Below are 27,729 nucleotides of genomic sequence, written 5' to 3'. Positions count from 1 at the left end.
GTTCTCTTAGCAAACACGTTTTCTGCTGTGCTTTACTAACTCTACGGTGTGCTTGTGTGAATGAATGACATGCCCTGCATGAACCAAGTAAGGAGCCCTGCTCTGCGGTTCCACAGTGATCTCATACGCTTATGGCAGAAACCTTTCAGGGGGTTATACCAACCTGCCAATGCCAAGAGGCACCCAATGTCTCCTTTGGGAACCGACCAGAAATGGGCAAAGCATGTGGACCGAACTCTCCTTTCTCGGTCAAACTTTTTGGTCTCTTTGACCATTTCATAACTCCTTGGGAATTAGAAGTACTAACCTAATCTATCAGATCATAGACTTTCAAGGGACTTGTGATCTATACTGTTACTGTGTACTGTGGTTTAGGTCCCAAACTTGGATTGGTAGTCAAGAAAGCGCCTAGCCTCGCTAGGAATCGAAAGTTTGGAAGCTAGATGGAGCCCTAGCTCCAAGAACATCTCTGAGGTTAAAGGTTACTCAGATTGGGACTGCAATGGGTTTACAGGCATTCAGGTGACAAATGTTTTCCCCAGTGATCTTAGCTTGGGAGGCATTCCAGAAGGTTACTCTGATTGCACCCTGGGTGGCTTCAGAGGCAAGCAAAGTTAAGGGTGAAGAGCTGGATGTCAAGTAGGGATGCTATCAAGTCTACCCCTGGTACATCCCCACCCCATCTTGGTGATAGAACCGGGAAGGACTCGGACGGTGCCTGCGTGGGTAAGGGACAGACTAAATCCTACCGGGAAGGAAAATCTTTCGGTGTAAAGTCTGTCTACACCCCCATCTAGAGCAGGGAGGGACGCCTCCGGTAGAAAAATGGCGCTGGTCACTTTTTTTCTCTCTTACAGATGGGAGCTAACAATTCCAGCATCACTCCTTTGAACTGTATCCTGAAAAACGGATAGATTTGATCCCCAGGGCTTAAAGGAGACACACCTGGTCTTCCTATGTGATGCTGCATGGCCACAGTATCCATTGGAGGACGGCGAACAGTGGCCAGTCGAAGGGTCTCTTAAGTATAGTACTGTTCTACAATTAGACCAGTTCTGTAAGGAACAAGGGAAATGGGTAGAAGCAATGGCAACCCACTCCAGTACTCTTGCCTGGAAAATCCCATGGATGGAGGAGCCTGGTAGGCTGCAGTCCATGGGGTCGCTAAGAGTCGGGCACGACTGAACGACTTCACTTTCACTTTTCACTTTCATGCACTGGAGAGGGAAATGGCAACCCACTCCGATATTCTTGCCTGGAGAATCCCAGGGACAGAGGAGCCTACTGGGCTGCCGTCTACGGGTCGCACAGAGTCGGACACGACTGAAGCGACTTAACAGCAGCAGCAGCAGTATGCTCTATTAGGGCTTCCCTGGTAGCTCAGACGGTAAAGAACCCACCTTCAATGCAGGAAACCCCAGTTTGATCCCTTGTTCAAGAAGATCCCCTGGAGAAGTGAATGGCTACCCACTCCAATATTCTTGCCTGGAAAATTCCTTGGACAGAGGAGCCTGGTGGGCTACAGTCTATGGGTTCGCAAAGAGTCAGACACGACTGGGCAACTAACACAAAACAACACAACAGTATGCTCTATTAAGTTTAGCTAGTTACCATTCCTTCTTCTAACTCATTTTGTTCAGCCAAGTTCCCTGTTCACAAGGCAACTCAGAGGTGAAAGGAGACATATATGCAAAAAGTTGATACAAGGTAGAAGGTAATAAATTTCCTGAAATAAATATATAGTGCCAGGGACATTAGAGGTGGGAGAAATGACATCAGCTTGGAGCAGAGTGTCAGGCAAAGCTTCATGAATCTCCAGACTTCTCAACTCTTCTCTCAAACATAAAAACAGTTATTGGTGCTTTGGGATATTAAACATTGACTTTTGGTAGTGCTGCTATAATTTTTTGATAGTACTGTTATTTTTTTTTTAAAGTATTATTTAGCCTTTTCAATGTGTGATTTTAACTTTTTCAGTGTAAACTTGCAAGACCTTGGAGTCATGGATGGCCCTGTTGGAGCACCTTCCCCGTCATATAGTGGAAATCAGTTTGGGGAAAAGAGTTTATTCTGTCCTACTCCCTTCATGCATGTGTCTACTGAGTCATTTCCAGCCACGTAAATCTGCTATGTAATATACATGGTGAGATTATTTAGGGTTTGGGAAGTTAGGGAGAACCTCTATTCCTCAGCAGGCATTTGGGCAGCAAGTGAGGAAGTGAGACAGCTATGCAGTTCAAGTGTGGACATGCCTGCACACACTCATACACACACACATATACACATGCATGCACACTCGCACTTACTCACGCACAGCTGACTTGGCATCTGTGAGGATGGAGGTGGGGGATGCTGTGCCTGCTGAGCTACAAGTGCCTGCATGTCTGAGGCTGACTTTGAAGACTCCAGCATGTTTGGAGTTAATTCCCATTAGGTTAGACTCCGCCTCTCTCTCCCAAAGGTAAAGCAAGTTTTTTTCAGGCATCACTGCAAAGAGCAGCTGGAATTCCCATCCCCTCTGACAAGCTGTGAGGAGAAGTTGTTTCTCAGATGTGAGTCGGAAGACAGGGAATAAGTCAATCAGCCTTCGTGGTCAGAAGGTAAATTTGCAACTTGGGCCAAATACAATTGAAACAGCTGGATAAGAAACTGTTTGCTCTCCCCTTGCTCAGCCCCCCTTCTCCCCTTCCTTTCTCAGGCTTCCTGCCCTTTCATCTGACAGCTCAGAGAAGCTGTTTTCTTCCCAAAGGCAAACTGGTTCATTTTTACTTCCTCAAGTCTGTTGTTTGCACAGAGGCTAAGAGGAATCGGGGCTGGATTCCCGTTTCGTGTTGACACGGTGTGAAGACCTAAGAGTTAAATGCTGGTTGGTTTCCCCAGGAGAGTTGGTAACTTGAGGAGAGGAAGTCCGTGTCTCTGGGAGTGGAGGGAAGGATTTTGTTCTGACCTGTCTATAGAAATAAAAGTGGATCGGGTTTGCTGATGTGCTGGGTTGACTTCTTAGACTTGCCAAAATTGGGGTTACGGTACTGAAATGGGGTGCTTGGGTTAAACTGAAATGCAGATGTTGAAGTGAGTTGGACTGGAAGTAAAAGATTGCATTTGCTCAGTAAATATTTGAGTTCCTACTGTGTGCCAAAGCATGATGATTTCCAGAAAAACCTGAAATAGTTTAGCTATAAATCCATTCTTGAAAGGAACACTGGGCCAAATAATTCTGTTTCATGGTAGGAAACAAAGCAGAAAGAAGTCTCATGGTGAGGAGAAATCACTGAGATACTGGTTAGGGGAGAAAGGGAAGAGGAATAATGTTCTCCTTCTTGAATGACTCTGAGTCTTCTCTATTACTTAATGGGACGACATTGTCTTCTCTAGTAGATGGGAGAATTACCTATCCTGGTGTTAGGATAACAGCACAGATGATACTTCACTTGAACTCGGTGTTCCATCATCTTCATTTTATAGAGGAAACTCAAACTCAGAGGTTTTAAGTGAGCCTTTCAACTTCATCTAACTTGTAAGGGGCAGACCTCAGGACCCTATCCCAAATCTGGATTCCAAAATCTGGACTCTTGTCCATGAAGATGCTATTTCTCAATCATTAGTTTCCATCAGAATCAATTGAGGATTTTTGAAAAATGCCAATTCCATAGATTCTAATTCAGTGAATCCTAAAAGGAGGTTGGACAAGTACTGATGGTAATTCTGATGCAGAGGTGTTAGGGGACCCCATTTGAAAAACACTCTTCACATGCCAGGCTGCCTCTCATGTCTGCTGAAGTAGGAGAAGCATTCAGTGCACCTTCTTCTTAGACTGGCTAGATTCATTGAATGGAGGAGGTCAGCTGTGGTGGCATTTTATTCAGTACTGGAGGTCATGGGTAGAGGGAGTACTGGGCAACAATAGTAGGGCTGGGGCTGTTAACTTAAGGTTGTAGGGAAATGCTTTACCAGCTAATCCATTGTTGATAGAACTTAACGGTGTCTTGCCAGAGCAGGCTGGTTGGAGTAGTTCCTAACCCATGGAGGGTGTGAGATAGGCCTCCTAGCCGACCAATTGAACACTAAAGGTGGTGGCACTGGTCCAGGCAAAATAAGACCTGGGGTGAAGATCTCTGATTGATACCCCACTTTCCAAAGCAAAAGACAGACAGGGAGCTCAATGAGCAGTATTTTATTTTATTTTTACAAAGAAGGGAGAAGCTCATATAAAATTTAGGGAAATTATTCCAATTTCCACCTTTCTAATCTCAGACTCAGGAGAAAGGGAATAGCCCAGGACATAACATGGAGGTTCTTTTTATGGGCTTTCCCTGTCTCTCCATGGCCAACGTGATTATTTAGAATTGACCTTCTAGGTTATTGATGACTCAGTTGGTCCTCTCTCGGCACTAATTCCCTGGCTTCCTGCCTCCCAATATCTTACCTCCTGGTGAACATCTTCACCTCAGGATGGAGAAATGCAAATAAATGAACAAACAAACACAACACAGCTACTTTTACTAGTCTTTCTACCCCAGATTAAAAGAGGATGGGAGGAGGGAGAAGACTTAGAAAGACAATCCACAAGCAAGAAAGCTGAGGATTTGAAAGACAAGATTTAGACCTAAAGTGAGGTCTTTATAAGCATAGAGTAGAATGGTGGTTGCCAGGGGCTGGAGGAAGGGGGAATGTGGAGCTGTTTCTCAGTAGGCATAAAGTTTCAGTTACACAAGGTGAAAAACTTCTAGAGATATTCTGTACAGCTTTGTGCCTGTGGTTAACAGTATGGTGGTGTGCACTTCAAAAATACATTGCAAGGATAGACCTTATGTTAAGTTTTCTTAACACACACAAACCCACAAAACAGTACAAGGAACTTGTTTTTTCAATTTGTTTATTTATTTTTAATTGGAGGATAATTGCTTTACAATGTTGTGTTGGTTTCTGCTGTACAACAACATGAATCAGCTATAAGTATACATGTCTCCTCCCTCTCCAAACTCCCTCCTACCCCCACCCCATACCACCCCTTTATGTTGTCACAGAGCACTGGGTTGAGCTCCCTGTGTTATATAGCAACTTCCCATTAGCTATCTGTTTTACATATGGTAGTTTATATGTTTCAGCTCTACTCTCTCAATTCGTTCCACCCTCTCCTTACCCTCTATGTCCACAAGTCCATTCTCCAGGTCTGCATCTCTACTCCTGCCCTGCAAATAAGTTCATCAGTACAGTTTTTCTATATTTCATATATATGGGTTAATACATGATATTTTTCTCTTTCTGACTTACTTCACCCTGTATAACAGGCTCTAGGTTCATCCACCTCACTAGAACTGACCCAAATTCATTACAAGGAACTTTTTGAAAATTATGAATATATTCAGTGCCTTGGCTGTGGTGACGGTGTTACAGATGTAGGCATGTGTCCAAACTCATCGAGATATATACATTGAATATGCGCAGATTTTCATATATCAAGTGTACCTCAATAAACTTTACAAAAAGTGAGGTCTTCAAGTCACCACGATACAAATGGGAAGCAAACACAATTCTGGGGGTAGGTAAGTCATGAGATGATTTCAGGCATAGGAGAATCTGGAGAGATGCCCATTGGGGAGATGTATAGAGGAGAAAATTCTGGGGGAACTCAGGTGGCAGAAAATAAGGCAAGAAATACTTGGAAAGTGGTTATAGATTCTTTTTTGAGGCTGTGTCTGAAGCAGGTGGTACTTGTGGTAAAGAATCCATCTGCAGTGCAGGAGACCAAGGTTCCATCCCGGGTCAGTAAGATCCCTTGGAAAAGGAAATGGCTACCTATTCCAGTGTTCTAGCTTGGAGAATCCCATGGACAGAGGAGCCTGGCGGGCTACAGTCCATAGGGTCACACAGAGTTGGACACAACTGAAGTGACTTAGCACGCACTGAAGCAGAAAGATCTAGAATGGTCATGTTGCTTATATACCCAATTCGATACAAGAGCAAGAAATTTTTCTGGAGTAGGACTCTATTTACCCACTGAAACCATATGCCTATGCTTATTAATTATTTCTTAAAGTCTCAACACTGAGTATGATGAATAGGGTTGGCCAAAAAGTTCTTTCAGGTTTTTCTGTAAGCTGTTACAGAAAAAGCTGAACAAACTTTTTGGCCAACCCACTATTTGTTAAAGGGTTGGCTAGTAGGCTATGCACATTGTTTGGGGGTGTGAGGAGAAATGCCCATTCATATTCCCTTGCCAATAACAGTGCCAACAAATCTGCTTCTCACAAACCAGTCCAAAACCGGTAGTGTTTTGAGTCCTTTTCCATGGAGACTGGGGAGGAGATAAGGTGTTGGAAGAATTTGCTTTATTTTTCTCCACCAAAAAAAATACAAGAGCAATGTTTCCAGTTTCATTGATATTAAGTAAGTGCTCACATATAAGAAGGGATGCACAGGAGTGAAAAGTTGAGAACAAATGATTACAGGCTTGGGAAAGAGACACCACAGGGAGAGGTAGAGTGCTCATTTGGGGAGGAAAAGTCCAAAGGTAAGGTACCAGCAGGGCTTCCCCTGTGGTTCAGATGGTAAAGAATCCTCCTGCCAATGCAGGAGATTCAAGAGACACAGGTTCAATCCCTGGGTTGGGAAGATTCCCTGGAGGAGGGCATGGCAACCCACTCTAGTATTCTTGCCTGGAGCTCCATGGGGTCGCAAGAGCAACTGAGCACAAGATACCAGCAATCTGAGTTAATCTGTGTTGATGAAGGGCCCTTGTCTGGATGACAGTGGCCAATCTGTCCTCCATTTCCTCTGAGGACCTGACGAAAGGAATTGGTCTTAAGTTGGGAGTTGGTGATGGACAGGGAGGCCTGGAGTGCTGAGGTTCATGGAGTCGTAAAGAGTCAGACACGACTGAGCAACTGAACTGAACTGAACTGAACTGTATCAGAAAAAGGTTTAAAATGAGACATAAATTATTTATTGACAGTGAGAATCATCAAGCTACTGAGAAAAACTGTTGACTCCTCTTTTCTCTAGAGTTCTTTAAAAGCAGTATAGATAATCATTTGATATGTATGGCTTAGGAGTGTTTCCTACATCTTATAGGTTGAAATGACCTCTATGCATGAGTCTATTTTAGAATGACCACTGTATCCTTACTACTAGTCTCTAGTAAGGACAATAAATTTAGAACAGCCTTCATGCTTCCACCCTGGTCATTATAACTTTCCAGCCACACTCATTGCATCTCATACAGCCACTCTCAGAAACAGGCATGTGATCCATTGAGGAGATAGAGCAACCAAGGGGGAGAGACCGTGTGATAAACAAAGAGAGAGGGACAGTAGCCAACTTAGCAATACCTGGTTACTGGACCATTTAGCAGGAGCACCAGGCTGAGTTCTTGGTTTCTGAAATCCAGTGTGGCTGTGTGGTGAGGCCTTCCAGGACAGGGAAACAAAGTGATTGCTACATGAAATATACAAGAGAAGTAAAGTGAAGTATAGCATTGTGTGTGACTTTTATTTATGTGAATGTAAAAGAGACTTGGCTAGCTCCTGGGAATGAACTTGATTGCTTTGGAGGGCTGTCATGAAGGGAGGTTACTCCATGACAGGTGGTGCAGTAACTCAAAGCATTTGGTTGAATGCATTTCTCTGTGTGAACATATAACAGTGTACATGCAGACCCCACGTGGCCCATTGCCATAGGAGAAGCTGGGCTGGGGCTTATTTTGTGCTCAGAAAATATTGAGCAATGGGATCTCTGACCTCCCTTTCTTTACTGCATGAGGTCAAGCCTATGATTCAGAAAGATTTTACCTTCAGGATATAAAGATTTCATCTCTCCATTATTTAATTCCATGGTAACTTTTCACTTTATATTGTTTGAGTCCTGGAGAGAGAGCAAGAGAAAATTATCTGTGGCAGTGATTCTCAACCTGCTGTCCATGGATTATGCTGGCTCACCACACTTCTAGTCCTAGATAGAATGACTAACTCATCCATTTGGGGACTTTCCTATTAATAGTTTCATCCCTGACAATCCCACATCTCTTAGTCCCAAGTTAACTAGCATGGTTGGTCATCCTAGTTCTAAATGAGATAAGGAGAATGAGTTTTTATTGAAGTTGAAAGTACTTAATTTAAATTCTGAAAGCCAATGAGTTTTTCTAAAGCTAAACATATTTAATTTAAACTGAATTGTGTAATTCCACCTTCCTATCTCTTGGCTTCAAAATGGCATATTTAAAATGAAATGATGGTAACAGTGGTTGGTAGTCTTATAGGTTTTTAAACAGCCTGTCTTGGCACAGATGGTGATTACCTTATATCAGAAGCCCTCCTCCTATTTTAGTATAGCCTAGGTACCACTCACCGATTTAGTCCCTTTCTCTGCCTTATACTCTCTTCCCTTCTATTGGCTTTTGTCCTGGGACTTGATCTCAAGATGATAAACATTCATGGTGGACATATGGAGTTAGTTCTGACTACAAACTTGAAACATCTAATGCCCTGGTCCTGGTGGTGACATGCTGGGTAGAGAAAGTTGCTTTCCTCCTGCCTTGCCTGTCCTTCCCATCTGATTTTTTTCATCATCCTTAAACAGATTTGCCATTGTGGGTGGGAAACCATGAAGGCTTTTCGTTGAAACACTTTTGGGGTGATGAGGAAGAATATGGGGAGGGTGAAGTGAGAGGTGAGAAATGATGGTGTTGCCATTTGAGTCACTGTGTAAATTTGGGCAAGTTCCTTAGCTTTATTTTTTAAATTTATTTTTAATTGGAGAAAAATTGTTTTACAATGTTGGTTTCTGCCATACAAAATGCAAAACAGCAGGGATTATACATATATCCCCTCCCTCTGGAGCCTCCCTCCCCTCCCCACATCCCACCCTTCTGCGTAATCACAGAGGACCAGGCTGGGCTACAATAGCTTCCCACTAGTTATCTACTTTACACATGATAGTGTATATATGTCAGTGCTACTTTCTCCATTCATCCTGCTCTCCTTCCCCCACTGTGTTCACAAGTCCACTCTCTACATCTGCATCTCCATTCTTTCCCTGCAAATAGGTTCATCAGTACCATTTTTTTAGATTCCATATTTGCTCATTTGTAAACCAGGGGTACTACCTTTCTTACCAACCTGAGGAGATTGTTTAGCAGAGCACATGAAACAATGGTCTTGGAAGGGAATATGATGGTGCACCCAGCAGCTGTTTATCAGCTTGTTTCCTCTCATCCTCTGGCCTGGGCTTCTTCACCAGGAAGTGAGCTCATAAAAGAGAGCTGCTTGCATTTTCCATAATCTTACATGCTCTAATATAGCAAGCAGAGGCATTACCTCATTGCGGCCAAGCATACCTGCTTTCTAACAGCAATTACTCAAGACTAGTTTCACTTCTCCTGTTGGCTTTCAACCCTGCATCACATCTTTCTTTCATTCCCCCAACTCTCAGGCACAAAGCCTCATTCCCTGGGGCCCAGCTCGGGGCACTTTCTTCCCAAGCCCTAACATTCCAAAGTAAACACCTGCAATTTATAGTCTCTGCTCCCTTCCTGTGCAAAACACACAGCACACAATATATCTGTATTGGGAGGGGAATTGTGGTGAAGCAAGAAAAGAGCATTATACTAAGAATCGAATAACTGCACTCTGATCCAGCCAGGGTACTTCACTAGTTCTTTACCCTTGAGGAAATCATTTCCTCTCTGTATTTCTATATGTAAAGTGATAGAGGAGGAAGGTGGTTTGCACTGTGGAGTACAACAGTACTGGCCTAGGCATCTGTAGATTGGGTTTCTTATTCCAGTCTGGCTGCTTGCTAACTTCTCTGTGATTTGGGGGAAATCACTACCCACTTGCAAGGCCACACCTCCCCATATGTAAAAAAAAAAAAGGTTGAATTAGGTGATTCATTAAGATTTCTGCCAGCCTAGAAATTGGATGCTTCTCTAGAATGGTTTTAATTAAATATACATGGATGGCAGTGCCTGCTTCATGTCAGACATTGTTTGATAATAGTTGTGACATGGCTGGGAAAGGTCCTTGAGACTCTGAGTACAACTGCTACTTGTTTCTGGCCATGTCTCAACTGGCAAGGTGGTGACCCCATGGACAGTTCCTATAATTCCCCTGCCTTTAGTCCCCTACCCCTTCTCCCCTTTCCCACCACCTGTAACTTTAAGCAGTGGTGATGAATCATGAAGTTTCTGAAACAGATTCCAGCACCTGTTTGCTGGAGATGTTCACAGTGCTGTCAGCAGGCTGCAGTGTGGTCTCTGGCTGCCTTCATTGAGAAACAGGCCAGAATGCAATGGCAGATTAATGTAGTTGGGAAGGAAGCAGTTGATTTTTGACAGTGGGGTCTGTGAAAGCCATTTGTGAGCTGGGCTGAGGAGATTAAATCTAAAAAGGCACTCAGCGTCTTGAATCTGAGATGACTTGTTCCAAAGGCATCTTGAAAGGCCCTTACAGCTCGAGATCTATGTTCCTGCGGCCAGGCAAGGGGAACCAGATCTGTTTCAGAGAGAGAAGTTTTCATGATTATATTCAGCAAAGGACTGGGCAGCTTTTCTTAGTAGACAGTTTAGTGTTAAACAACTCTCATTGTTTGGGATGGTGCCTCCTTTTTTGTTCTTGAGGAAAAGTGACTGAACAGAGCTTGCTCAGTGATGAACATAAGGAATGAGACTAGGTGCCCCTTATTTTATTTACCCATTTAAACCTAACTGATGCAATATTGGGAAAGCCCAAGTTAATGCTCTCTTGGATATCCTACTAAGGTCAAATGGACACATCCTTTAACTCCATGGTGAGTGCTCCTTCCCTCTTCTCCCTTGGAGTATGGGCAGGCCCTGTGAGTGATCTTCCTTCTTCCTTCATTCTCTGAAAGCACCTTGGTTCCTGGCCCTCTTGAGGCAGTACCTCCTTCCAGGCCTCAGGTAAACAAGGTCATTCCATCAGAAATTGGGGTCTCTCTGGAGAGCCTAGGTTTGATTCAGGCCTCCCTCCTACCCCTTGTTCCAAGCTAGATGTCAAGAACTAAAAGCTCTCTGTTTGGCTTGCATTGGGCTTCTCAGGTGATGCTAGTGGTAAAGAATCTGCTTGCCAATGCAGGAGATGTAAGAGATGTGGGTTAAGTCCCTGGATTGGGAAGATCCCCTGGAGGAGGGCATGGCAACCCACTCCAGTATTCTTGCCTGGAGAATCACATGGACAGAGGAGCCTGGCGGGCTATAATCCATAGTGTCACAAAGGGTTGGTCACAATTGAAATGACTTAGCATTCACACACTTAGGCAGGCTGCACTGGAGTAGACGGAACAGTCACTAATTCACTTCTGTGGTTCTTCCATTGCAGCCTAGAGATCATAGAAGTCTGAACCAGGTGGAAGGAAGGGAAGATGGGAAAAGTGGTGGAGAGCAGAATCCCATAGGGACCCAAATGGTCCTCAAGACAATAACCTTATCCAGAAAGAAGTAAGGGCCAAGAAGCACATGACTGAGCCCTGGGGCTGGCCAGGCAGATGAAAACTAGGCTGGTGGAGCCTACATGACAACTTTCTGCATTTCGTCCTGTGAACCGACTCATCTCCCCATCCCCACCGAGAAACCTGGGACTATGAGGAGCAGCCTGACCCTGGTGGGGACCCTCTGGGCCTTCCTGTCCCTTGTTACCGCCGTGGCCAGTTCTACCAGTTACTTCCTGCCTTATTGGCTTTTTGGATCTCAGCTGGGGAAGCCAGTGTCATTCAGCACATTCCGGAGGTGCAATTACCCTGTGAGGGGAGAGGGGCAGAGTCTGATCATGGTTGAAGAGTGTGGGCGCTATGCCAGCTTCAGTGCCATCCCCAGCCTGGCCTGGCAGATGTGCACAGTGGTGACAGGTGCTGGCTGTGCTCTGCTGCTCCTGGTGGCACTGGCTGCTGTCCTGGGCTGCTGCATGGAAGAACTCATCTCCAGAATGATGGGACGTTGCATGGGAGCTGCACAGTTCGTGGGAGGTAAGACTGTGTGGCTGAGATTGGAGAGGTTGGGGAGCTTTGCAGGGGTGGGCATAGTGGGCGTGTTGCCTTACAGGGAAATCCACTCTCAGCTTCTCCTCTTTGTCCAACCCTAAGGCTGTGAATGGGCTAAGGCTGTGAATGGGCTTCCCTCGTGACTCAGATGGTAAAGAATCTGCCTACCAATGCAGGAGACACAGGTTCGATCCCTGAGTTGGAAAGATCCCCTGGGGTAGGAAATGGCAGTCCACTCCAGTATTCTTGCCTGGGGAATCCCATGGACAGAGGAGCCTGGGGTGCTACAGTACGGGGGGGAGGTCACAAAGAATCAGACATGACTTGGCAACTGGACAACAACTAGACTCTGAATGGGGGCTCCTTTGAAATACCTGGTCTGGGACTCCCCAAAGCGCAATCTACATTAGGGTTTTATTCACAGCAAAATTGTCTAGTAGGCAGAATTGATATCTGTTTTTTTGGCCCTGATTTTCATCACATTCTTTTGCCTGCAGAGTACCCATCTAACAATATTATCCAGGTCTGATTTGCAGAGGACGCAACTCTAGTATACTACTAGTATGGTATACAACTCTATACTCTAGTATTACAGTTCCCAAATAAACTTGACTTCTAAGATCCCTGATCGCTGGTAGTTATCTGAGGACCGTGATCTCATTAACACGTACACAAAGGTGCTAATTACTGAATGAGTTTAATATGCAGTCCTCACCAAAAAAATACATCTCTAATAGTGAAATGCTAGCTACCAGGCAGACTGCAGTTGACCGCTTATCTGGCAATATCTAAGGCTAGCCCTGACTGGTAGTCATCAACAGTCTATCCAGGTTTCCTCTGGCCCCGACTCACTCTACTTATCTTTTCCCTCATTCAGTCTGCCTCTAAATTTAGTGTGGGAGACCTGGGATGCTGCAGTGTGTGGATGGGCTAAGAAAGAACAAAATGCAAAAATGGCAGACAGTAGGAAAGCAATGGGAGTGGTTTCATTTGAACTGAGAAGAAAAAGGCAAGTTTAGACACACAGGCAAATACGTGTGTGAATATATGAGCTATTTTTCACACCTGGATGGGGAAATGGAAAAAAGTGCTGGTAGAATCTATGGCTGAAGTTTGTTGTTGTTCCTGAAGTTTTAGAATTCCTATTCATTGTAACTGTCATCTCCATTAGCAGCACAGTGTGGGTGACTGGAGCCAGGAAACTTCGATCCCACTTCTGGCTCTTTCACTAAGTTGCCCTGTGGTTGTAAGCAAATGACTGACCTCTCTCATGTTCACTTCCCTTCTTTCCTTGAATTGGTTCATTGGCAAGATAGCCCAGATCCTAATTACCTTCTTCTCTCCGATGACTGCGTTCAAGTAGCCTTGAGGTGCAATGGCAGTGATGAGCTAAGACCGTGCTTCTCATCAGGGACTGACTTTTTACACCCTTCACCCCCCACCCCAACCAGAAGACATTTAGTAATGTCTTTGAGACATTTATGGTTATCACATATTCGGGAGGGTGTTACTGACAATCAGTGGATAAAGGTGAGGGATGCTGTTAAATATACCACAATGCATAAGAATAAAACAGTTGTCTACTCCCCAAAACAAAGAAATATCTGGTCCCAAATGTCAATAGTGCCAAAGTTGAGAAACCTTAAGCTAACGTATTATGATTTCCTTGCCTTCTTATGAAAAGTACCGGATTCTCTTTTGTGCCACTTAAGATGATGTTTTGTTTCCCTCTTTCCTCTAAGGAAAAGGGACCAGATATTTCTTTGTTTTGGGGAGTAGGCAACTATTTTATTCTTATGCATTGTGGTATATTTAACTGCATCCCTCACCTTTATCCACTGATTGTCAGTAATACCCTCCCGAATATGTGATAACCATAAATGTCTCAAAGACATTACTAAATGTCTTCTGGTTGGGGTGGGGGGTGAAGGGTGTAAAAAGTCAGTCCCTGATGAGAAGCACGGTCTTAGCTCATCACTGCCATTGCACCTCAAGGCTACTTGAATGCAGTCATCGGAGAGCTCACAGTAAAAAAATAGAGCCTGTAAAAAAAAGCTCATTGTAAAAATTTTAAATTTGAATTAACATTCTAATCTAATGAAGTAATCCGTGAACTGAATGGGGAAGAACTTTAACTGAGTGGCAGATGTCATGCAGAGGTAACAGAAACATCAGTATCATTTTCATCTCATATGATTCTGCCATTTTATATTCCCCATTGGCTATTGCTCATAGGAACATAGTCACAGTGTTTATGCTTAGATGAAGGTCTTTAAAACTCAAGAATAAAATGCCACTTGACAATAGTCATGGAAAGAGTTAAGACCCAAGGTGTGCTACAAGGTCTCTCTCTGGACAAGGGAATAATATTGGACAGATGGCTGAATTTCCACAACTTTCCCATCTGTAATACCAGCCAACTAAGAGTCATTTTCATTTCCTTTTTAGAAACTGGAGCCTGTCAAGGTTATATCAGATGTGAAGGAATGGTAAAGCCTGCTTGAATATATCATATTTTCTAGGCGCCCCTTGGCACACAAACATTATCCAAGGTTCTGCAGAGATCTTGTGCCTCACTCCTCAGAGATGGGCACTGTTAGTGGCAGAAAGCCAAACCTGAAGAGTGTTTTGAGCTACACGGATAAAAGACATAAGAGAAAGAGCTGTGGGGGTTAAGTTGAAGCCTGTTGTTCAACCGAGGGAAATTGATTTCATTGCTCCAGGCTGGACTGCTTCTCAGCAGCTAGTGCATTAACCAAAATATATCAGGGGGAGGAGCCCATTTGTTTCAGGTTTGGTTTATCTCTGCCAGACCCCAAACCACTGAAGAGATGGAGTATCCATTAAGAACTACTCCCTCCCCTCTGCCTGATTTTTGTTCCCCAGTTTGGCGGCTGTCCACAGAGATGAGCGGTGGGAAGTGGGAGAGACAGGAAGAAATAAAGTACTCCTGGCCTGAGTCAGATTCAGCAAGGTGACCTGATGGGGCCCTTGGGTCCTATTTGCTCCACCTGCAGCCAATCCAGCTGGACAAGTGTAGGATCCAGAGAGCCTTCCACTGGGACCTTCATGCCCTCCTCTAACCAGGGAAGGAAACATCTGGTCAGGAGATTATTTCAACCCCGGGGATGCTGAGGTTTCCAACCAGCTGGCCCCTGATCCCAGAGAATAAGGTCATTATTTACATTCCCCTGTGTATACACATGCAAGATGCTTGTGAATTATCCTCTAACTTCAGTGAGAGCTAACTGAAGAAGAAATAGGTGAGAAGTAAATATAAAGAACTCTTGGCAGGAAAAAGTGTAAGATCTTGGATCAGGTTACTTGAGGGAGGCCAAGAATCTTTCTAGAGCAGGGAATGTATCAGAATCACCTGGAGTGCTTAAAAAAATGGTCTCTCTCACTCTTTCCCATACTGATATACATAGCAACAGGTGGAAGGCTACATGTTTTTAAAAATCTCCCCAGTGACTCTGATGTGTGTTCTGTGTTCCCTTTCCCCAACCCAAGTGAGAACTACCACTCTGGACTTTTTATTTTGGTTTAGTTAAGCAGATAGAATTCAACAAACCCAGACAGGCACTAATGTTTTGCTCCATATAAGGTCCTAATGCTACATGCTTCAAGCTGAATGAAATTGCCATTGGAGACAGATCACTGAGAATGTGATTCAAGGAAAGGGTGGTGTTTTCTAAAATCCATTATCTTCTCTGCAAACCAAGCATTTCCTGAAAAGTCTTGCAAACTGTCATCAGTCATCATTTAACTTATATGTACCATGTTGAGCAAGGATTATAAAAGTGGCTTTCTGTTTGGGAAATGGTATTTAAAGGAGTTAACCTATTAACAAAGACTCATGTAGAAGATTTGAAGCAGAGCAGAGAATGTGGTCCAGGCCTTCTGACTCTCAGCCCTGGGCTTTATGCACTGGTGTCATTGATTTTTCTTTATCTCTTTAGAGAGGAAGTTCTATCACAGTGTTTTTCAGAGTGGTGCTGAAGCACTTGTATAAGAATTTCCTGGTGTGCTTATTAAATGCAGATTCCTTAGGGCCTTTAAACTTCTGAAAGAGATGGGAATACCAGACCACCTGACCTGCCTCTTGAGAAACCTGTATGCAGGTCAGGAAGCAACAGTTAGAACTGGACATGGAACGACAGACTGGTTCCAAATAGGAAAAGGAGTACGTCAAGGTTGTATATTGTCACCCTGCTTATTTAACTCATATGCAGAGTACATCATGAGAAACGCTGGGCTGGAAAAAGCCACAAGCTGGAATCAAGATTGTTGGGAGAAATATCAATAACCTCAGATATGCAGATGACACCACCCTTATGGCAGAAAGTGAAGAGGAACTCAAAAGCCTCTTGATGAAAGTGAAAGTGGAGAGTGAAAAAGTTGGCTTTAAGCTCAACATTCAGAAAACAAAGATCATGGCATCTGGTCCCTTCACTTCATGGGAAATAGATGGGGAAACAGTGGAAACTGTCAGACTATTTTTCTGGGCTCCAAAATCACTGCAGATGGTGATTGCAGCCATGAAATTAAAAGATGCTTACTCCTTGAAAGGAAAGTTATGAGCAACCTAGACAGCATATTAAAAAGCAGAGATATTCCTTTGCCAACAAAGGTCCATCTAGTCAAGACTATGGTTTTTCCCAGTGATCATGTATGGATGTGAAAGTTGGACTGTTAAGAAAACCGAGCGCTGAAGAATTGATGCTTTTGAACTGTGGTGTTGGAGAAGGCTCTTGTGAGTTCCTTGGACTGCAAGGAGATCCAACCAGTCCATCCTAAAGGAGACAAGTCCTGGGTGTTCATTGGAAGGACATGCTGAGGCTAAAACTCCAATACTTTGGCCACCTCATGCGAAGAGTTGACTCATTGGAAAAGACCTTGATGCTGGGAGGGATTGGGGGCAGGAGGAGAAGGGGATGACAGAGGATGAGATGGCTGGATGGCATCACTGACTCGATGGACATGAGTCTGAGTGAATTCTGGGAGTTGTCGATGGACAGGGAGGCCTGGCATGCTGCGATTCATGGGGTTGCAAAGAGTCAGACATGACTGAGTGACTGAACTGAACTGAAACCTCCCGAATAAGAGCTGATGCCTGGCACTCTGGATTCTACATAGCCTCTCAGGCTGACTTATTTATTTTTGAAAGTATAATATGAAATATTTCAGATATATGCATCATAAGGCTTAAGGAATAGACTATTACTGCTGTTGTTTAAGTCTTCATACCCTGATCGTACTCCCCTGTCTCCACAGCAAAGGTAACTACTCACATCCATATATGAATACAGGAAAAACCATAGCTTTGACTAGATGGACCTTTGTTGGCAAAGTAATGTCTCTGCTTTTTGATATGCTGTATAGGTTGGTCATAGCTATTCTTCCAAGGAGCAAGCATCTTTTAATTTCATGTCTTCAGTCACCATCTGCAGTGATTTTGGAGCCCCCCAAAATAAAGTCCCTCACTGTCTCCATTGTTTCTGCATCTATTTGCTATGAAATGATGGGACTGGTGGAGAAGGAAATGGCAACCCACTCCAGTATTCTTGCCTGGAGAATCCTGTGGATGGAGGAGCCTTGTGGGCTGCTGTCCATAGGGTCACACAGGGTTGAACACTACTGAAGTGACTTGGCATGTATGCATGCATAGTGGGACTGGATGCCATGATCTTAGTTTTCTGAATGTTGAATATTAAACCAGCTTTTTCACTCTCCCCTTTCACTTTCATCAAGAGGCTCTTGAGTTCTTCTTCACTTTCTGCCATAAGGGTGGGGTCATTTGCATATCTGAGGGTATTGATATTTCTCCCAGCAATCTTAATTCCAGCTTGTGCTTCATCTAGCCTAGCATTTCTCATGATGTACTCTGCATATGAGTTAAATAAGCAGGGTGACAATATACAGCCTTGACATACTCCTTTCCCTATTTGGAACCAGTCTGTTGTTCCATGTCCAGTTCTAACTGTTGCTTCTTGATCTGCATACAGATTTCTCAAGAGGCAGGTCAGGTGGTCTGGTATTCCCATCTCTTGAAGAATTTTCCAGTTTGTTGTGATTCACATAATCAAAGGCTTTGGTGTAGTCAATAAAGCAGAAATAGATGCTTTTCTGGAACTCTCTTGCTTTTTTGATGATCCAATGGATGCTAGCAATTTGATCTCTGGTTCCTCTGCTTTCTCTAAATCCAGCTTGAACATCTGGAAGTTCACGGTTCATGTATTGCTGAAGCCTGGCTTGGAGAATTTTGAGCATTACTTTACTAGCATGTGAGATGAGTGCAATTGTGTGATAGTTTGAACATTCTTTGGCATTGCCTTTCTTTGGGATTGGAATGAAAACTGACCTTTTCCAGCCCTGTGGCTACTGCTGAGTTTTCCAAATTGCTGGTATATTGAGTGCAGCACTTTCACAGCATCATCTTTTAGGATTTGAAATAGCTCAACTGGAATTCCATCGCCTCCACTAGCTTTGTTCATAGTGATGCTTTCTAAGGCCCACTTGACTTCACATTCCAGGATGTGTGGCTCTAGGTGAGTGATCACACCATCATGGTTATCTGAGTCATGAAGATCTTTTTTGTACAGTTCTTCTGTGTATTCTTGCCACCTCTTCTTAATATCTTCCGCTTTTGTTAGGTCCATACCATTTCTGTCCTGTATTGTGCCCATCTTTGCATGAAACGTTCCCTTGGTATCTCTAATTTTCTTGAAGTGATCTCTAGTCTTTCCCATTCTATTGTTTTCCTCTATTTCTTTGCATTGATCACTGAAGAAGGCTTTCTTATCTCTCCTTGTTATTCTTAGGAACTCTGCATTTAGATGGGTATATCTTTCCTTTTGTCCTTTTCCTTTCACTTCTCTTCTTTGCTCAGCTATTTGTAAGGCTTCCTCAGACAACCATTTTGCCTCTTTGCATTTCTTTTTCTTGGGGATGGTTTTGATCCCTGACTCCTGTACAATGTCATGAACCTCCGTCCATAGGTTCATGGTCAGAGTTCATAGGCACTCTGTCTATCAGATCTAATCTCTTGAATCTATTTGTCACTTCCACTATATAATCATAAGGGCTTTGATTTAGGTCATACCTGAGTGGCTTATTGGTTTTCCCTACTTTCTTCAATATAAGTCTGAATTTGGCAATAAGGAGTTCATCATCAGAACCACAGTCAGCTCCCAGTCTTGTTTTTGCTGACTGTATAGAGCTTTTCCATCTTTGGCTACAAGGAATATAATCAATCTGTTTTCGATATTGACCATCTGGTGATGTCTATGTGTAGAGTCTTCTCTTGTGTTGTTGGAAGAGGGTGTTTGCTGTGACCAGTGCATTCTCTTGGCAAAACTCTGTTAGCCTTTGACCTGCTTCATTCCGTATTCCAAGGCCAAATTTGCCTGTTACTCCAGGTGTTTCTTGACTTCCTACTTTTGCATTCCAGTCCCCTATAATGAAAAGGACATCTTTTTTGAGTGTTAGTTCTAGAAGATCCTGTGGGTCTTCACAGAACCATTCAACAATGAGGATAAATGACCCTGTGACTTTGTTTTTAAAATAATATGTCTCCTTGGACATCTTTAGCCATCTGTGATCAAATGTGTTATAATCCTCTGTTACAAGTGCAATTAAGTATGCACTTGTATGTTACAAATCCATGAAGTATGTTTACAACCTATTGTGCTCACCTGTCTGAAAGGCAGGAGGGAGACTGGGGGATGGGAGGGGTGGTAGGGCAGGTTGAGAGGAGAATGTAGCCACCTGCACTGGGGCAGAACACATACCTGACAGATTCCTACTTTCTGGCTTGGTGCCTGAGAAAAATTGCAAGAAAACACCAAGCAGGTGACTTTTAAATCAAGCCTTGTTCAGCTTTTGACTTTTCATCTGTTATGAGGACAAAAAAATGTGAGGAAGAAATTAGCATGGCGAATATAAGTAGAAAGTTAGGGAAGAGCGAGAGAGATAGGCTGCTGTTTAATAATAGTAATAAATCTTTATTGAGCACATTCTATGTGCCTGGCAGCTTTATGAGTACTACTTTTTGAAACAGCCCTGTAAGTTAGAGTACTATTATTCCCATTTTAAAGATGAGGTAATTTAGGCACAGAGAGATTAAGTAACTTGCCAAAGTCACACAGCCTCTAGGGGGCAGAGCTGGAATTTGAAGTTAGGTCTAGGGACTGCTGCTGCTGCTGCTAAGTCACTTCAGTCGTGTCCGACTCTGTGTGACCCCATAGACGACAGCCCACCAGGCTCCCTCGTCCCTGGGATTCTCCAGGCAAAAACACTGGAGTGGGTTACCATGGACTACAAAACCCAATCTCTTTCTCTCTCTCTTTTTCCCCAGCTTCACTGAAATACAATTAACATAACATTGTGTAAGTGTTAGGTGTACAATACACTGATTTGATGCACGTATGCATTGTGAAAAGATTATCACAATAATGTTAGAGAACACATAAATTGCCTCACATAATTGTTTTGTGGTGAGATCATTTAAGATCTACTCTCTTAGCAACTTTCAAGAATATAATATTGTATTGTTCTCTTGCTGTTTCTCTGAATCTTAATGCCTATAAGATTCCTAGTGCCTACTATAGATACTGTTGCCAAAAAGTGATCATTTCTGGACACCTGTCTCTAGAAGAACAGCACTTCTAAGGATCTCTCTTATCAGTAAGAAAAGCATTGCCAGCAACTGGCTCTGCGACCTTGAGTAAATTGCTTTCCCTCTCTGGGTCTAAGCACCCACATCTGTAATGGAGAGGGATTGGAGAAGATACTCTCCAAAGGCCTTTCCTTCTCTAAAATTCTGTAGCTGTATTGAATGTCTAGGATGACCTCTCATCTCTACTATGGAGATCCTTTCAGAAGGCTCCCCCCTTGGGAAGTGGGAGCAAAGGAAGCTATCTGTTAGATAGGCAGAGCATACTCTGACACAGGTACATTTATTGAGCACTTATTACATACCAGGTAATAAGTAGGTAACAAGGATACATAGTTGAAGAGAAATATGGTACCTGCCTTCAAGGAATGCACAGTCCAGTAATGAAAGCAGGTGGCAGTTTTAAGGGCTTATATCACAGAATATTCTGATCACAGAAGTAAGCACAGGGTATTTCTGGAGCAGAGGGAAGGAATATGTAACTTTGCTTGGGGTAGGCACTGGGGATGGTGACGAAAGATTTCCTGGAAAAGGTAATCTGTGACTTGAACTTCTCAGCATGATAAGGTCTAAGGAGCAGGAGGGCTGAAGAAGGTGGAAGGTTTCTCCTGCCATGTTAGGAAAGGCATTTAGCTAACACAGGCCCCTGCTTGTAAAGTCAGAGCTCATGCCCATCCCAGAGATCTGAGTGTGGAGGCTGGAATACAGAACTGCTGTTCTTTTATAAACATGTGTTTTTTTCTGCCTACTCTGTGTGGAAAAGCTCATTTTTTATTAACTCTTCTCTCAAAGGGTAGACACTGAAAGCAGGAAAAGGCTGAGGTTTCGTTTCCAGTTCTGTCCTTAACCCATTGTGTATACTCTGGGATCACATACTTTGGCGCATACCTCTTCATATCATATGATTTCAGTTTATCTGTAATAAGAAAAAAATGAGTGCTGTTCCATTGCCACTGGATAAATTCCAGAGCCTAGAAAAGTCTTTTGAGTGACCAGTTTCATTTCATTTAAGGCTATCGGACAGATAAGAATGTCTTCTACTTTTAAGCATTCCACTGAAGGGAATTTCTAACCTTACTTGGTCACTCTTTTTAGTTTCTAAACAGTCTCTCACCATCAGAAAGCTCCTTCTGTTTTCCTATTTAAACTCTTCTTGTTTTTTCTTTAGGTCCATATCTTTTTCTCTGGCCTCACTGAATATTGAGAACAGCTCGTGTTTCCATTGGAGAAGGCAATGGCACCCCACTCCAGTACTCTTGCCTGGAGAATCCCATGGACGGAGGAGCCTGGTAGGCTGCAGTCCATGGGGTCGCTAAGAGTCGGGCACGACTGAGTGACTTCACTTTCACTTTTCAGAAGGAAATGGCAACCCACTCCCGTGTTCTTGGCTGGAGAATCCCAGGGACAGGGGAGCCTGGTAGGCTGCCATCTCTGGGGTTGCACAGAGTCGGACACGACTGAAGTGACTTAGCAGCAGCAGCATGTTGCCATGTTGCTGACAAGCTTAGCAAGTATGTTAAGATCTTCTTCAAAAAGGCTTCAGCTGAAGGCAAAGTGGGCTTATTAGCTTCTCAGAGTGTATACAGAGAATCCTCCTCATTGAGGAAAGAGAAACAAAGGTAAGGCCAGCAGTCCCTGGAGCAGCCTGCCTTTCACTGTCTGGAACCTTTCTGGAACCTCTAAATATGCCAGTCAGTCACCATTAATCAAATACCTGCTTTGTGGGGGCTCTATACTATGTTACGGAGAAGGCAATGGCACCCTACTCCAGTACTCTTGCCTGGAAAATCCCATGGATGAAGGAGCCTGGTGGGCTGCAATCCACGGGGTCGCTAAGAGTCGGACACAACTGAGCGACTTCCCTTTCACTTTTCACTTTCATGCATTGGAGATGGAAATGGCAACCCACTCCAGTGTTCTTGCCTGGAGAATCCCAGGGACGGGGGAGCCTGGTGGGCTGCCGTCTATGGGGTCGCACAGAGTCGGACACGACTGAAGCGACTTAGCAGCAGCAGCAGCAGCATACTATGTTAGGTTCTGCATCCACACTCGTGGTAGGTGACCATCCCATGACCTGTGGTGTAGCACTTAAGTATAGTGTTCTTGTAGTTAGACTCTCTTGGTTGTAAGTAGCAGAGACTCGAGTTCTCCAATGAAAAAGGGGATTTATTATAAAATAAGAAAAGTGGAAAATCCCATGGACAGAGGAGCCTGGTAGGCTGCAGTCCATGGGGTCGCTAAGTCGAAGACTGAGAGACTTCACTTTCACTTTTCACTTTCATACATTGGAGAAGGAAATGGCAACCCACTCCAGTGTTCTTGCCTGGAGAATCCCAGGGAGGGTGGAGCCTGATGGGCTGTCGTCTTTGGGGTCACACAGAGTCGGACACAACTGAAGCGACTTAGCAGCAAGAAAAGTGGAACTGGAAAGCCATTGACAAGGACTGAATTCCCTAACTCTTTCAGGAACAGTACGGAGTTTCCCTTCATGGTGTATCTGATTTCTGCCACTGTGTTCTCTTCTTTTACCAATCAGTTTGCTCAGCTTACCCAGAACTGATGTCTATTCATAACTTTGGATTGAACTTGGCTTCAGGTTGACACAGACTTGATTTTACCTCCTGGTGTTTTTTTCCTATCTTCTGCTCCATCTGCTAACTAGCACAACGTTTCTGTGTTCCTTGATTAACATTTCTAGAAACAAGAATCTGGCCCAGCTATTCTCTTCAGAGCATGATATATCACCCATTACTGGCCAGCCAATGAATTTGGTTGCTCTTGTGTCAGATGCCAATGCTTAGTCCAATTCACGATCACCAAAGGCAAGGGGGAGTGGGTCACAGGTTACAAAATGTAAACCTAGGCAGCAAACATGAGCTGTAGTTGACGCAAATGTCCTTAAAAGGCAATGCCAACAAGTAGACCCAGATTTATATCTCTGGTCAGAAGAGCAATGTTATCACTAAGATCATGTAGAATTGCCCTCTAATAATTAAATGACCTCAACAAAATGAGATGAAGGCAAGGGGCACAGTGGAAGGTTTTGAAAGCTAAAGAAAGTAGGAATGCTTAGCATGAATCTGGCATGGTCTCTCAGAAGTGTTTCTGGAGGAGGGGATGTGGTCCCCTGCTCACCAGTAGAAGCCTACATAACGTGTATACTTTGTGTAGATCTCAGTCTGGCAACTGATTTCAAGTTACAGAAATCATGACCTATCTTCAACTAGTAGGGACTGACCTGACTCTTAGAAAAGGCTGAATTGTAGGGACAAGTAGCTGTCTCTACCTTGTTGTTCTTTGTAAATCAGACCAACATAGAAGAGGACTCTGGTTGGAGAGGCCAACTCAGCTATGTGAATCATTGGCAAAAACATTTTGGCTGTAAAAAGTACATTGGTTGGTCTCAATCCCCAGTACTGTCCTTTTTTATGAGTTGGCCCCTTTACTATCTGTTGCAGCTCACCACCCCTGACACAGTAAAGACATCCTATTGAGTTGATAGTGTCATAGATATCTAGGGTAAAAGAGGAAAGGTAAACTCTGAGTGAAAGAGGCAGAATTTGAGCTGAGCTAATCCAGAGGGGATGTTGGGTTGACAGAGGCTTGTTGTATTTTTTTCTGCCTGTGTGTATTTTTTTTTTCCAGGACTGCTGATAAGTTCAGGCTGTGCATTATATCCTTTAGGATGGAATAGCCCGGAAATAATGCAAACATGTGGGAATGTCTCCAATCAATTTCAGTTAGGTAAGATGGTTTGTGCAAGATGGCAGTGACGGGGAATCAGTTTCTCAAAGTGCTCTTAGAGGGGCCTGTACTTGCTAGTGGTGCTTGCCTGAGTCTCTCATTGTGTTAGCTTGTGGGAAGTGGTATCTTGGTCAGTCTCATGTGGCCTTGATAATTTACAAGGACTGAACATAAATTCTGCTTCTTTAACGATGTCTTACCACACCCTTATGTACTTTTACCCAGAGTTCTGTGACCGATTTAGGGCAACCCTGTCTACAGAGAGCTTCCCTGGTGACTCAGATGGTAAAGAATCTGCCTGCAATGCAGGAGACCTGGATTCGATCCCTGGGTCCAGAACATCCCCTAGAGAAGGAAATGGCAGCTACTCCAGTATTCTTGTCTGGAGAATCCCATGGACAGAGGAACTTAGTGGACCACAGTCCATGGGTTCGCAAGGAGTTAGACATGACTGAGTGACTAACAGTTTCAGTTTTATCTACAGAGGGATTCTAAATGCTTAGAGACTGCAGATCTGTCATCCTTTGAATAAGTCCTAGAGTCTATTAGTATTTCTTTCTAGGCAACTATTTTCCAAATACAAATCAATAGTATCTCTTCTCACTCTCCACTGAGCATATAACAACAGGTAATTTGTTTTATATCATGCATTAGGAACCTAAGTTAAACATTGGGAATTGTTACTGGCATTTTTACATTGTTACTGGCATGTTAATGACAAGAGGTGTTAAATATTAAAATGGGTGACAGAAATAACTTTGGACTCTTCTATGGTTGCCAACTTCTCTGAGAATGGCTTAAGTTCATTATTGTGAATTGGGAATAGATTAGACTCTACCTGGAAGATTTCAAAATACTTGTCCAAACTACCAGGATGGAATGTCTAGGTTTCCTTGATTATTTTCAATTGTAGTAGAGGATTTTGGAACAACGAGGCCACCCATTCGCTGTAGCTTATGCTCCCATACTTCCCTTTTCTCTCTGTTGCCTCAGACTGTTTTTTGAGCCTTACCTGACTCATTTTTGGAGGGAGTTGTTTACTGTACAAACATAATATAAGAAAAGGGCTGTAGAGAATATGTGACAAAATGAAGACCCTAGAACGCATGTCCAGTGTTCCTGGCTCAGGGTGGGGCTGACTGGTAAACATAATGATTCTGCCATAGGTGAAGGAAGGAGTAAAGAAATTCAAAAAGAAACTTTGGGGGCAGGGACTGAAGAAAAAAGAAGCAAGACACTGATGCGGCTAACCAGGGTAGAGAAAGCTGAAGATTTGGCACACATCTCCTACTGGGTTCTTACTCCTATAATTCTACTTTTTTTTTTTTTTTAAAAACAAAAAATGGCTTTAACAGAGCATTTTCAGGGCACTGAAACTATTCTGTCAGACTGAGTATCTACTATAATGGTGGACACACCCAGGTGGCTCAACGGTAAAGAATCCATCTGCCAATGCAGGAACACAGGTTCAATCCCTGGGTCAGGAAGATCCCCTGGAGAAGGAAATGGCAACCCACTCCAGGATTCTTTACTGGAGAATCCCATGGACAGAGGAGCCTGGTAGGCTAAAGTCCATAGGATTGCAAAGACTTGGACACAACCGAGTGACTAACTACCTTTGTCCAAGCATATTGAATGTATGATACCATGAGTGATTTGTAATATATCCTATGGACTTTGGGTGGTTATGACTTGTCAATGTTGGTTCATCAATTATAAAAAATTTTCCACTCCATTGTGGGATGTTGACAATGAGGGTGGTTGTGGGTGTGTGGGACAAGGTGCAGAGGAGAAATCTCTGTAACTGTCTGCTCAACTTTGCTGTGAACCTAAGACTGCTCTAAAAAGTAAAGTTTATTTTTTTAACTGAAAAAAGTAACAGTTTTATTGATATAAAATTTGCATAGTATAAAATTTGCCCTTTTAAAGTGTACAATTAGTGGGTTTTACTATATTCACATGGTTGTACAATCATCACTACTACCAATTTCAGAATATTTTCACAATCCCCAAAAGAAACTCCTTACCCATTAGCAGCCACTTCTCATTCCTCCCTGTGCCCAGCCCCTGGCAACCACTGTCAATTTAGATTTGCCTGTTCTGGACATTTCAGATAAATGGAATCGTATAACATGTGGCTTTGTAGGTCTGACTCCTTTTGCTTAGCATAAAGTTTTCAAGGTTCATCCGTGTTGTAACTTGTATCAGTACTTCTGCCTTTCATGGATGAATAATATTCAATTGTGTAGCTGTATTTTATTTATCCACTTATCAGTTGATGTATGGAGAAGGAAATGGCAACCCACTCCAGTATTCTTGCCTAGAGAATCCCGTGGATAGAAGAGCCTGGTGGGCTGCTGTCCATAGGGTTGCACAGAGTCAGACACGACTGAAGCGACTTAGCATGCATGCATGCATTGGAGAAGGAAATGGCAACCCCCTCCAATATTCTTGCCTGGAGAATCCCAGGGACAGAGGAGCCTGGTGGGCTGCCATCTATGGGGTCACACAGAGTCGGACATGACTGAAGTGACTTAGCAGCAGCAGCAACAGCAGCAGCAGCAGTTGATGTATACTTCGGCCTTTCTACTTTGAGGCTATAATGAATAATACTGCTATAACAATTTGTGTACACATTTTTGTATGGAAATCTATTTTTATTTCTCTTGGGTGTAGGCACAGAATTACTGTGTCAAATGATAATTCTGTATTTAAGCCTTCTGAGGACCTTGCAAGTTGTTTTCCAAAGTGGCTGCATCATTTTACATTTCTACCAGCAATGTACAAGGGTTCCAATTTTCTAGCATCTTCACCAATACTTATTTTACATTTTTAAAATTATAGCCATCCTAATGTGTATGAAATGATATCTCATTGTGACTTTAATTTTCATTTCCTTCATGACTGATGTTAAGCATTTTTTCATTTACTTATTGGCCATTTCTATATCTTTGGAGAAATGCCTATTCAAATCCTTTGCCGATTTTTAACTGGGTTATTTGCCCTTTTTTGTTGAGTTGTAAGAATTCTTAATGTATTCTGGACACTAGACCCCTTTCAGATATATGATTTACAAGTACTTTTTCTCATTTTGTAGGTTGTATTTTCACTTTCTTGATGACATCCTTTGAAATACAAAATTATTTAATTTTAATGAAATCTACTTTTATCTAATTTTTCTCTTGTGGCTTGTATTTTTGGTGTCATATCTAAGAATACAATTAATAGTGCCAAATCTAAAGTTATGAAGATAGTTTTGGCTACTCTGGCCTCCTTGTGTTTTCCTGTGAATTTTAGGTTCAGCTTGTCAATTTCTGCAA

General features: G+C 43.1%; 1 protein-coding gene across 1 annotated transcript in view; it reads left to right on the top strand.

Annotated features, from left to right (window-relative positions):
- The first annotated feature begins 2,466 nt into the window (after positions 1-2,466).
- Positions 2,467-27,729, top strand: part of LHFPL1 (LHFPL tetraspan subfamily member 1) — a 59,731-nt gene continuing 34,468 nt past the window's right edge. Inside the window, exons 1-2 of the mRNA XM_055564716.1 lie at positions 2,467-2,600; positions 11,334-11,976. Of these exons, the coding sequence (XP_055420691.1) occupies positions 11,526-11,976 (451 nt within the window). The 5' untranslated portion in view covers positions 2,467-2,600; positions 11,334-11,525. The remainder of the gene's footprint in view (positions 2,601-11,333; positions 11,977-27,729) is intronic.

The sequence above is a fragment of the Bubalus kerabau genome, chromosome X, assembly GCF_029407905.1.
Source record: "Bubalus kerabau isolate K-KA32 ecotype Philippines breed swamp buffalo chromosome X, PCC_UOA_SB_1v2, whole genome shotgun sequence".
NCBI classification, from domain to species: domain Eukaryota; kingdom Metazoa; phylum Chordata; class Mammalia; order Artiodactyla; family Bovidae; genus Bubalus; species Bubalus kerabau.
The sequence above is the reverse complement of the archived record's forward strand: the minus strand, read 5'-3'. Positions and strand labels throughout refer to the sequence as shown.